The 13,368-nt window shown below is 41.7% G+C and overlaps 1 protein-coding gene across 8 annotated transcripts in view; it reads right to left on the bottom strand.

The window, feature by feature from the left end:
* RBMS1 (RNA binding motif single stranded interacting protein 1) overlaps positions 1-13,368 on the bottom strand; it is a 235,793-nt gene that overhangs the window by 15,129 nt on the left and 207,296 nt on the right. For all 8 annotated transcript variants that reach the window (XM_064287072.1, XM_064287067.1, XM_064287068.1 and 5 more), the window contains exon 6: positions 13,259-13,338. In XM_064287072.1, the coding sequence (XP_064143142.1) occupies positions 13,259-13,338 (80 nt within the window). The remainder of the gene's footprint in view (positions 1-13,258; positions 13,339-13,368) is intronic.

Below are 13,368 nucleotides of genomic sequence, written 5' to 3'. Positions count from 1 at the left end.
GACCAAAAACATTAGGTGTCTGGTGAGAGTGTCAGCGAGCTTTGGCACTACCATGCACAGAGGGGCTCTTTGTCTACCTTCTGACCCCTACCTCCACCAGGCTTTCCTAAACAAGGAACTTCCACAAAGTTCAACTGGGTGTGGTACAACTATACTTTATGTTTTCAAGAAAAGGTATTGACTTTTGGAAATTTCTACCTTCACTGACAATCACAGAAGATAAAGTAAATACATTGGATGACACAACGGAGATTTCTAATCACTGATGATGCTTTTAATTCTACAACTGAGCCATTGAAAAAAAGTCGCCACTGAGTCAATTCCGACTCATGGTGACCCCATGTGTGTCAGAGCAGAACTCTCCTCCATAGGGTTTCAATGGCTCATTTTTCGTAGATCATCAAGCCATTCTTCCGAGGCACCTCTGGGTGGACTCGAATCTCCAACCTTTCAGTTAGGAGCTAAGAGCACTAACTGCACCATCCAGGGACTCTGGGCCATTTAAAGACAAATGGAAACTAGGGTCTAGGGAACACAGCATCCAAGTAGGAGGGGAATAAAGGGCACTTCCCCAAGTAAGGATTTATTTTATACCTAGCATCCCCTCCTTCCAAGTTACTGGTCACCCTTACCTTAATTGGCAACCAAAAAAAAAAAAAAAAAAAAAACCTGGTTAAAATTCCAGTGGTGAAACCCACCTCAGACTCCTCGGTCTACATGTCAGCATTCATACGTGTATTTCTAAAAGGGCTGTGGGGTGCTTGCCATGGTGGTGGGGAGTGCCTCACTCTGCCTCACCTTGATTTCTAAGGACAAATCGGGAATTCGGGCAAAAAACCCTAAGATCTCAATCTCCACTGATCCAGAAAGGTCCTTATAGCCTCAGCTGTTTTCTCCCACGCCATTTAGTTTATAGGAGTTTGTCTCCACATAATCCTGCAGGGCAAGAGTGAGTAATAAACTCTTAACAGGTGTAGGCACTCTGTGGATCTTCACTGCAAAGAGACAATTTTATCTAAAGGATTTCCTAGACTGGAATTTAACCTTTTTTTAAGAGTTTACTTGGCTCAGGGAGTGATGCAAATTGACCATTTTTCTCCATTAGCATCATCTCTTGTGAATGTATAGAAGCCACCAGTTTTGGACTCCTTCGAGAAACTCATTACAGGTTGCCCAAGCAGGCAGGTACAGAACGAAAGCAGTTAAGCAGCAAGATTCCGGCAAGCTGTAGAAGCCCAACATTTCCTGAAAGGCCAGCTGTCCCTATCTGTGGAGAAGCTGGTTCTAACACACTTCCATTCATTTGGACTCCCCTGGCAAAGAAAAAGAAATCCCAGGTGACAATAAAGCCTGCTAAAAATGTGTAACAATAAGGCAAACATCAAGTGAGTGACCATGACATGTCTGCAAATATATCATTTAAAAAGAAACAAATGGAACAGGATATAATTTTCCAAAAAAAAAAATTATATTTACCACATGATTTTGTGCTGCCATTAAGATATTTTTCCCATTCTAAGAGCAAAAAGGTAAGTAGTTAAAACAGTTGTATACGGTCAGGTATTCCATACCTTAGGAAAAAAGGTTTAAAGAAGTATAACCAGTAGAAATGATACATTATTAAGAGAGCTGGAGGGCTCCTTGTCCAGGAAAATAAGTTTTTGTTGTCAGTTGCTGTTGCACTGGTGCTGACTCATGGCGAGGGAACTAAGAGTGTCTCAGAGCCCTGGCTGCGCAGTGGTTAGGCATTAGGTTGGTATCCAAAATGATGGCAGTTCAAGTCCATCAGCCGCTCCTTGGAAACCTTATGGGGCAGTTCTACTCTGTCCTACAGGGTCACTATGAGTTGGAATTGACTTGACGGCAATGGGTTTAGCATTCCATGTAAAGCAACATAAGATTCTAACAGCTTCTTTCCTTTATTATAATTCTCTTTGGCTTATTTATCAGTCAAAAAAGTTTGAGCCTGGTATAGTGTCAGGCATAGTTTGACAGGTATAACGTTAAGATGCTGGGTACCAGGTATAGTGTTAAGATGCTGGGGCCATAACAACAACAACAAAAAAAAACCAAACCCACTGCCATTGAGTCAATTCTGACCCAGAACGACCCTAAATGACAGAGTCGAACTGCCCCATAGGGTTTCCAAGGAGCGCCTGGTGGATTCGAACTGCCAACCTTTTGGTTAGCAGCCATAACTCTTAACCACCATGCCACCAGGGCTACAGTGGTGGATAAAACAGGGTGCTTGTTTTCATGGGCTTGGAGTCTAATGGGGATGGGAGAGTACTCAATCTTATGAAAACTCACCTAATCATACAGGTTTTCTGTTTTGAGTTGTTTGTTTTTAATAAAAATGCCGCCCGAAAGCAAAATACTTCTCATGTAGGAATAGCTAATTTCTTTTACAACTGTTATTCCATGTACTTGGGTGACCTTATGAGAAAGAGCTTATCCCTATAAGTTCTTGATAACTTTATTATCACAAGAAGCTTGTACCATGCGCTTCAAGAAAGCAAAGTACCTGAAGATTTCTTTAAGAAATTTCCAGGTATTTTAAATGCCAAAGGACCTGATTTATTGTAATAAGACACCTATATGACCTATACCAGGATGTTTAGCAAGGGTTAGATGATTTCAGTTAGATCTTTGGGTAAAAAAGCAAACAAAACACCCGTATCTGTGTCATGGCTAATTAATTTTTAAGCATGTGTGAGCTTGTTATAAAATGAGATCATCAGTTGACTGGCATCTCTTGTGTCATATACCAAATCAGGAAGAAGTGCCGAGGCTGCTTTTTGGAGCTTAATACAAGGGTTTCAGGGTAAAGAATCAGGAGACCCTATGTGATGATGTCATCTTGTTCTACAGAATGGACCACCCCCCCCACGACACCTCCTTGATTGTTCTTTAGAAGAGAGATACTGAGGAGGGATAAACATGCAGAAAAGGAAGTGTCAAGAATACTAGTTAGGAATACTAAGTGTCATGAATACTCAGTTTGGGTATATTAAAACTTCTTAGTATGTAACAGTCCATCATATCTTCTACATGGTCAACTTTTCTAGATTAGCAAGTCTTTACAGTGCAAAACAATAACTGCAAAAAGTTCTAACAAACAATTTGTGACTTAAGATGACTTGATGGCAACTAACCACAAGAGCCATCTTGGGTAACCACATTACTGGATTCTCCAATTTGTCCTCAGTGGGGCTTTAAGAGTGGGGTGATCTTTTACAAAAGCCTGATTTTCTGGCACTAGCAATCCCTCCTAATAGACTATGTGCCTATGATGACTTACTGTACATCTCCACCAAGTATTTTCCGCATCTATGTTCAGAAACATAAACTCTTCAGCAACTTGAGGTCCAATGTCTTTGATATTCATCCCAAAAATTACCTCTGGAATGCCTGCTTTGACTAAACACTATAGCTCATGGTTTGGTCTCCTGGAAGTCCTCCTCACTTATCTAATCAAGTGGCTCAGAGTTCTCTGTAGTTTATACCAGAGAGGACCTTTTCCTCACTGTGTTCTAGATAAAGTATTCTTCATGCTTTTTCCAGTCAGGCACTGACAGCAATAACAGCTGGAAAAACTGCTACTTCCAAGCTCCCGTTTTTCTAGCTAGGCAGTATTTTATCCTAATCAACATTCTGTAAAATGTAAACTGCCCTTGATGGAAGTTGTGGAAAACTGGTCCACTCAGCAACTGTAATTAGCTTTCTTTCTCATAATGTTGGCTACTTTTAATACGTCTCAACTAACAACACATCTTATTTTCTATAACAAGAAACTACGTAAGGCACTTCTTTTAAAAAATTTAGGATCCAGGAAATATTGCCCATTTTTTTGTGTGTGCATAACTTTATTTCCTGTTTTAACCCCCTTTTTGCTTCCCACCAAATTCTGCTGTCCTATTCAATCACCACATAGAGCTGTATCTTCTCTACACAGACACTTTTCCTGCCACACCTGTTGTTACATTTCCACAGCGCCTGCTGACCTGACCCTTATGTAGTGCTTCCATCTCCCAGTCAGCTTGAGGAAAGAGTAATACGGTTTAGAATACATTCATGTGTTAGCTTCACTTCTAATGGACTTGGTTTTTATTCTCATTGGAATCCTTCCTCACCTTACTTCCCACCCCACCAAAGAAGGGTTATGTATTGTAATATAATGACTGAACAATATTACATCAGGTTAAGTAGAAAACAAAAACCCAACAGCCCTCTCATCACCCCGACAGATGTATTTTAATACTGTATACGTACTTCTTTTCTAAGCCCCCCCCCCACAAATATATGTACACATATATTTTTCATATTTGCAATGATAGGTAGCTTTGGATCCTTTTCTTCTACCATTTACATTGACATATGGTGTTAAAGAATCATTTTTTTTTTAATGGCTACACTGTGTTCTGTTGAAAAGGGGTGTTGTGTAGTTTCTATTTATTATTATAACTATCACTGTACGAATATCTGCATGTGTACCTTCTTTATCTCTTTTATTCCAGTGCCTACTGCTATAGATTGGTGGTCATACAGTATAGTGATTAGAACAATAGAGTCTGGTATTTGGCTCTGCCAATTTATTAGCTAGTGACTCTGGGTTAAGTTATTCAACATTTCTGGTCTCATAATCTGTGAAATGGGAATAAAAATAGTATCTACTTCAAAGGATTGGTATAATTAACACAAAGTATTAGAACAGCTCAATAAATCCTAACCTGTTGCTGTCGAGTTGATTCCGACTCATAGCGACCCTGCAGGACAGAGTAGAACTGCCCCACAGGGTTTCCAAGGCTGTAATTTTTATGGAAACAGACTACCACATCTTTCTCCCATGAAGCAGCTGGTGAGATCAAACCTGCCAATCTTTCACTGAGCAGTTGAGTGTTTAACCACTGCTCTACCAGGGCTCCTTCAATAAATACTATTGTTACTACTACTACTACAATGGGAGCAGTTCAAAAATTTGAATTATGTCTCCTCTCAATTGTGAATTATTTCCTTAAGATAATTTTCTCAAGAGAAGGACATCTCCTTCAGAAATTATAAAGTAAACTTTTAGGAACTGGCCTATTTTCCACAGGAGTTGATTCTGAGAGATTTAATGAGCTGGCTAGGGTTGCTGCCTTGGCTTCTCATAGAGTGAAGAGATGTTCAGGTTGTAGTTAAGGATGAAGTTATTGGCAAATGCCTCTTAGGAAATGGTTTCATAGCAACACCCACATCTTCCATCCAAGATCCTTGTGCTTTTAATAAACTCTTACTCTATTATTTGCTGCTCCTCCTTGGCAGAACCTGACCGACGATAAGGAGCCCTGGTGGTGCAGTGTTTAAAGTGCTCTGCTGCTAACTGAAAGGTCGGTAGTTCGAATCTACCAGCTGCTCCTTGGGAGAAAGATGTGGCAGTCTGCTTTGGTAAAGATTTACAGCCATGAAAGCTTTATGGGTCAGTTCTCCTCTGTTCTACAGGGTCACTGTGAGTTGAAATCGACTCGACAGCAATGGCTTGGCTTGGGCTGATGGTGATAACCACTACTCGAAGGCAGCCCCATCATGGCACTCAAAGCATTTGGGACTAAACCTGGCACATTCTAAGCTGTGGTCCTGTGTCACTTTTCCCCTCCTCGGTGGACCATCACTTTGAGTTTTGGGTGTGCAGCAAGCCCTTGTCCCACTGACCACCCAGGACTGTTACAGCACGTTCACTTTCACCACAGTGATTGCTCCTAAGAGTGTAGCCCCTGGGGGGTACATCTAAACATCATGTGCATTTAGACTGTGCTCTACTGTACATACTGTGTAAGGCAGATGTGAGCAGATTATAATCCCAAAAGTATGATCATATTGTCCTAAAGGCACCAGGAGCACTGCACAGGTCTTCAAGTGCTTCTTTTATCTTAGAGCTGTCAACATAGTCTGCTTTTACAGAGTAACAACGTTTAAGACAAACATTAAGGGAACAAAATGGGTGATAAAAACTTTTGAAAAATCTCCAGGCTTTTTACTAGAGTCGTAATTATTCCCTTAAACAGTACATTTTCTGCCTCCTGGCATGGGACAGTGTCCTAATAATATCACCTATACACAGAGAGTTATTAAATGCAGGTAAGAGCGGTTTTCACGCTTTGCTAGGCACACACCCCATCTGAAAATTCAAGGAACACAGAAAGCAGATGTACAACAAGCTGAAGTCCGTGGATGGAGCCTACCAGCAGTCCCATATGCACTTCACTGAAGCTTCTCAACAACACACCAAGCTTTGGGTGATGTGGCAGAATGATACCAGCATGACACTGGGAATCTAACAGACATTCAACTCACATTTCCAGGGACTAGGCAAGTTTTTTTTTTTTTTTTTAACTCTCTGCCCTTAGCACACAGGGACTTATCCAGACTTCATTAACGTCTTAGAGAGGTCCAGAAAGAGACGGGTAATCACGGTGCCTCCTGTAGTGCTGAAACACTGTTGGCCTTTGTCTCTCTGGGGAGGGGGTCACCCACAGAGGCAAAGTGGCCCGTGCAGGGCAAGCAGGAAACCAGGGCTGTTTGCGGGTCTAGGGAAGTTCCAGCTGACATGCCGGGTGCATTAGCAGTCTTCTCAGAGACTGTACTCTCCTCCAGGGAGGAACTGAAAGGGCATTTTTAGACAGATCTCTGAATGACAACCATGTGTTACGCTTTTGCTTTGGACATGCCTCCTAATTTGGACATTAGCTCTACAGAATTAAAACTTTCCATCCCTTGTTTCCAACATTCATGGTGTAGGAAACCGTCACCATATACTTCCCCATAATGGGATTTTTATCAAGCAAATATTAGTTACTGAGACTTTCCTTAAGGAATTTACCTAGACTGCTTCACGAAGAAGTCACTGGTTCTTTTACCTTGGTGGGAAACCTTCAAGGCAAATCTGATTTATTGCAAACCAGCTAGCATGCAAAACCAAGGCAAATCCAAATAAACCACAAGGCTTGAACATTTTCAGGGAAAAATAATGATGGCCTGGGTGGGGAAGGATAGATGGAAAGGCCTTAATGAGCAATTTTTTTTCAACAAGCTATAATGTACTTTTGCAAATGAGTCTGCTATTAAAAAAAAAAAAAGATAAATCCTCTTTTAGAAAAATAGTAACAGACATGAAAGTTCAAGGTTTTCAAAAAAGCAATTTCAGAAACCAGATTGCATTAAAAACTGCTACGTGGTACATTAGATTTTTACAGAACTACAAACATGTACTACATTATATACCATGCTCCTGGCTAGGACAGGGTATGGTTGGCATGGCGGAGCCCAGCCATATCAGCCTGGTATGAAAAGAGTGAGCGTGTTGGCAAGAGAAGAGGTGGCGTCAGAAAAGATACGACAACTTATGTGCACAGATGATCTCCTTTCACTCAGCCATCTACAGATCTTCTTAAGAGTGTCACAGTTAAGATGAGTTCACTGTTCAGTTTGTTAATTTTCAGAAAGTGTCTTTTGGGGACTGTGTCTAACATGGGCTTCTTTTCTGTACTTGGCTCTAATGTCACAGGCAAACTGCCAGCCATGCAAGAATCTGAGTACTCTGACAGAAACCATCCCAGATAATTCTGCTTATGCCAGCTAAACAACTTACATCATTAAATAAACCATCCTCTGACTGTATTTATGAAATGTTATGTCTGCCTAGCAATGGGCTTACATTATTTAAACATTAAAGTAGAGGCTCGTTCCATTTACCTTTGCCTGACAATATTTTTGTTTTTCTTTATCTGGTTCTACTGAAAATAATCATATGCTCTCCACGGAGGAATTGACGGTATGGAATAGTTATCCAGGTAACTTGAGGTAAGGGAGCAGTGTGTACTAACAGACTGGTGGGCAATGTGAATTCTCATATTATGTGTATTAAACAAAAATTCAGAGAAGTTGAAAACTGTTTAAAACTCTGCTGTGGCTTCTCAAACCCCTGGAGACTTATTTTTGGGAAAAGTTGAGTTCACTGGGACACTGTGCTTCCACTAGTTCTACATCATACATTTCCAACTTGTGCCTGACGGCCGGTCAACCTCACTTCCATGCAAAGAGTATCCAAAAAGATCCTCAAAATAGCCATGATTATTGTGATGAGCTCTACATGGAAAATACTCTTGGAGACAAGCTGGCAGCCTCCACTGGTATAGGGTCGTGCACGGCCTTTCTCTGCCTAGCATTAAATTAAAAATAAAACAGAGCCCCTGCCCCCAAAGTACGCACAATCTAGGTGGGAACCAAGACTAATACACAGATCATTAAACATTAGAAAATGGCAAAAAAAAAATTAAGTACTGATTTAGAACAATGCAAATGGCTTGACTTCAAGATTGCACCCACAGCAATGATGCTATGTGGAAGGAATCTGCTTCTAAGTGAGACTTGGAAGAAACCACTCTCTACTAGTTGCAAAGGTGCAGAGAATCTTAAACTCATTTACATGTGGTTTGGAAATCAAGGCCTTTTTTTTCCTTGAATGGGTATGACCAATAGGCTGTGAACCCACTTCAAAGAAAACAGTTAAATGACAAAACCATGAAGTCCTTTGGAGAGAGAAAAAGGAAACTGTCCAACTTCTATCTGTGACATCCTAAGATCTACTTCATTCAAGGAACTGGCAGATCTTATCTCAGACTGGTACGACATCAAAACAAACTCGTCCAGGGATCTTTTCCTTCCTTCTCAAACTTTCCTTGTTGCGTGAGAAAGCAAAGAGATCACAAGTAGGTAGATGAGCAGTCCTTCAGAGGGACTAATACGCAGGGGTCCTGACTATGCAAAGGGTAACATAGGGGAAGTGAAGAGAACATCAAGGGTGTTATGGATTGAATTGTGTCCCCCCCAAAGATATGTTGAAGTCCTAACCCCTCTACCTGTAAATGTGACCTTATTTGGAAATAGGGTCTCTGAAGATGTTATTAGCTGGGTTAACATGAGGTCTTGCTGGAATAGGGTGAGTCCTAATCCTCTAGGACTGGTGTCCTTTAAAAAGAGAAGATGCAGAGACAGGGAGGCCGAGAAAAGGTACGCTACACTGTCGCTCCAAGTCAAGGAACACTGGAGCTACCAGAAACCAGGAGTGAGGCATAGAACAGAATCTCCCTCAAAGCCTCAGAGGGAATCGACGAGCCAACACCCTGGTCTTCGATTCCCAGCCTCCAGAACTGTGAGATGATGAAGTTTTGTTCTCATAAGCCACCCAACTTGTGATATTTTGTTATGGCAGTACTACGAAATTTATACGAGGGGTCAGTTGTGCACTGGTGTTAAACATGTAAGGACTGATAGGGCAGGATTTACAAAAGGCCCCCAGGTCTCAAATTTCTCCCTTGTCTTCACCTGGTTCAAGGTTAAAAATTTTCTTTTAACTCAAGGGTTCTTAATGGGAAAACGATTAAAACTAACTTAAAAAACAAAAAGGAAGCTCTTTCATAAGGCTGAGCTCCTTGGAAGAGTATATTTCCAGGTCTTGTATTTTACACTGCAAACATGCCTGCAGACAGGTCAGCCTCTCACATAAAGCCATCCAAACCACGTGCTGTAGCGGCTGTCAGGTTTTAATATTAGAGAGTAAGTGTAGCCTGTGGTCTTATATATACTTACACATTAGTTTCTGTATGAAATGAAACTCAACTGGATACAGACAAAGTGAATCCCTAATCGTAATCACCAGTCATCTAGTTAAAGACGGAACCTTGGAGCTACAGCAGAATAAATACTGAACACCAGTTAACACATGTGCAGCCTTGGAAAACTGCTCACTCCAATGACTTCTGACCGAAACTAATCTCACAATATCCAATATTTTCTTGCCTTCTCTGTGTAAAAACTGGGATACATATTCTATAGCAGTTATAGAGGTTATTCTATAGAGGTTATGTATGACCTATGTTTTATGTTATTTAATAAGGTTCAATTCAATGAATCTATTTACTTTAGTATTATCTATTTTTACATATAAAAAGTGACATGCTATTGGAACAAATCTCTGCCTCGTCAAATGAGGTGCTCTGCTCTTAATTCTTCTGGGTTTGGCTCCAATTGTTCATTTCAGAAACTCTTCCCTCGTTCAGAGACAAGAGCAAGTGCCTGCTCCCCCAGCGTATGTATTTGGGATACTGGCATGCTCTGGCTAACCCACTTAACATACTCTGACAAACAGGTGGCACAGTTAAGGGCTCCCTCTCTGGACCCCTCCCCAACACACTGGGGAGCATGCTCGAGTAGAGGCAGGAACGTGGAGCTGGCAGGTGACACAGTCCCAAGAATTTACAAAGACTTGCTGACTTGGGGTACGGATTGAGAAGCAGAATTAGAGAAGTATTAAGTCACCTGAACATAAGAGGGCTAAAATTATAGGGGATCGGGGGAGGGGATATAGAGGAGTGAATGTATACTTGTCCTTAAAAACAGTTTCAGCACTTTCCCCTCTCTGGCTCCCAGTGTAATATGAGGTACTTTCTAAACCTTGAAACTTCCTCCCTGCTGGCAGGCCACATGCTAGTGGCTAACTGCAACCAGACAATATTCAGTTCTTTCTCCCATGTGCTAGCCTGTAAGGAGGCAGTACTGTTTTGGTGTCGCAGTATAGTGAAATTTACTCAACGCCAATAAAGATTTATGGCTGTGCTGGGCATGGAAATAAAAAGAGGGCAGACAGTTTCTGTCTCTGAGGAGCTTCTGGTTTAGTGGGACTGACAGACTTGTAAACATTCTATGTGCTATGGTAGAAGTGCGTGTCCTCAGAGTGTGGTGCAAACAGAGGGTAACCCAACTGGACCAGGGGAGGCCCCTGCACCGAGAAGGCAAGCCTTGACCAGACTCTGGAAGGGTGAGGAGGAGAGAGCTGTGTTTAAAGGGACTGCAGGCATTTGAGGCATTGGAAACCATGTGAAAGAAACCAAAGAGAAATGAAGCAACACGGTATGCTTGGAAAACCATTGTTAGTTCAGTATTGGAGAAGGACAGGAGTGAAGCAGGAAATGGATGGAGACAGGGTTGGAGAGGTCGCAAGGGTCCTGGTCACCTTCGGTTTTCAGTGTCATGTCAGCAACATTGGATCTTTCCCTTTATTTGATGGGGAGCCTCTTAATTTTTAGCAGTGACAGAGAAGCCTGTATTTCATCTAAATCCCTCTGGCTGCAGTCAGGGAGGATATATTTGACAGATGTAAGATTAGAGACAGGGCAGGCAATTAGGAAGCTACAGTAATGGCCTACGTGCGAGATGATAAGGGGCTGAACTAGGCAGCGGTAGGAGGTATGGAGAAGAGAGGGTAGATTCTAGAAATAATCAGGGGGAAAATGGTAAGGACTTAGTATGTGAGAGACGAGACGGGGGAAGGGAAGGAGCCCAGAATGACTCAAATCTAAGTTTCTGGCTTGGGTGGCTGGGTGGATCCTGGGCCCACTAACCGACATAAGGAAAACAGGAAGAGGAGCAGGATTAGGTGGGAAGAGGGACGAATTTAGTTTTGGACAGGATGAACGTAAAGTGACTGAGGTCAAGCAGCCTGAAACTCAGGGGAAGAAGCCAGGATTAGAGCTGATTGTTTGGGAGTCGTCTGAATACACTGTTGTTAGCTGCTGTAGAGCTGGTCCCCAACTCATGGCAACCCCACGTACAATCAGATCGAACCGCTGTGATCCATAGGGTCTTCACTGGCTGATTTTCAGAAGCAGATCGCCAGGCCTTATCTTTCTAGTCTGTCTTTGTCTGGAAGTGTTGCTGAAATCTGTTCAGTGTCACAGCAACACAGAAGCCTCCACTGACGGATGATGGCTGCGTGGGAGGTGCACTGGCCCAGAACTGAACCCGGGTTTCCTGTGCGGAAGGAGAGAACGCTACCGCTGAACCACCACTGAATATACGCAATAGTATAAAACCTTGAGAGTGGATAAAATCTATCAGAATTGTAAGCCAAAAATGGAATTCTGGGAAAACACCGACAATTAGGGGTAGATAGAAGATAAAAGCCCACAGAGAAGAAGGAAAACACTGAGATGGGAGGAAAAGAGAGAGATGACTGAAACAGAGGCCAAAGGAGGACTGTGTTTCAGGAAGAAGGGAAGGAACGGCAGTACCAAATACAGCAGATATGTGTAGCCTACAAAAAATGGGAAAGCCTTCAGATTTAATAATCAGGGGCAAGTTTACCAAGAAGAATTTCAATTACACACTAGCAGACGTCAGCCTGGAGAGAGTCAAGGTGTGAACTGGAAGGGAGAAAAGAGTATACCTTTAAAAAGTTTTTGTGAGACGAGCTGAAGAGGAATACTCAGTTTTACGATAGGAGAGACTCGGGCAATTTAAAAAATAGATATTTTTCTAGAAAATTATTTACTTAAAATTTATTGGCACAAGGCACTTCATGGTTTTGTTCACTGTATTTTGTGATTTAAAAAATGTCTCTTGTAGTTATGTTCATAACTTTTGTCCCTATTATTGTTTATTTGTACATTTTCTCTCTCCTTACCAATTAGTTTTGCCAAAGGTTGGTTATTTTATTCAATGAAAATAAATTGTTGGTTAAAAAAAAAAAAAAGGGGATAAACGTAAAAGACAGAAATTGAAATTATAGGAGAGGGAGGGTAGAACTTCCAGAGCAAGGTCCCAGTGGGATGGTATCAAGGCCACAGCTTTGAACACCTTGTCCTTGAGAATTCAGGGATGGAACGAGGTAAGAATGAGTGTGGGTGTGGGTCTCCTTGCTGGGAGGAAGCAGGAAGCTGATGGTGTTTCTGCCTGGTGATCTCAATTTTATTCATCAAATAGGAAGTGAAGTCATCTGCCTAGAGTAGGAGAGTGGGGTCAGGCAGGGGGACTGGACAGGCTTGTGAAAATTGAAAATTACTATGAAGGAAGGGTGAGGAAGGTGGTTAGAAGACCGGTGGGATTGACGGCTGGTCAAGCTGGAGATAATCAATTTGCAGTGGCAACAACTTTTACCTGCTTGGGTATAACAGGAGCAGCGAGGGTGGGCTGCTTCAAAGGAGAAGCTCCTAAAATGTTCAAGAGTCAGACAGCTCCTTATCAGTAGTATCTGCTTCCATTAATATTTAAATACCCAATGCCTGGGGAGAGGTGAATTTTTAAGTCTTATTTGTAGACCCAAAAATAAATTTTAAAGAGATACACTAACATATTTTGTTCTTGATATAAGAGCAATCATCTGCTAAAGTTATCCAGATATTCCATACAATACTACTGGTAAAATTTTAGACAAACAACATACCAGAAACTCCCGGTGGTGTCTTAATGAATTTTCCATTGAAATGACCAATAACAGCTTCGCATTTTTCTGTTGATTCCATCCTATTTACACATAAAAATAGAACACTTATA

Source organism: Loxodonta africana, chromosome 6 (assembly GCF_030014295.1).
Source record: "Loxodonta africana isolate mLoxAfr1 chromosome 6, mLoxAfr1.hap2, whole genome shotgun sequence".
Lineage (NCBI taxonomy): Eukaryota > Metazoa > Chordata > Mammalia > Proboscidea > Elephantidae > Loxodonta > Loxodonta africana.
This window is presented reverse-complemented; position numbering and strand designations above follow the sequence as displayed.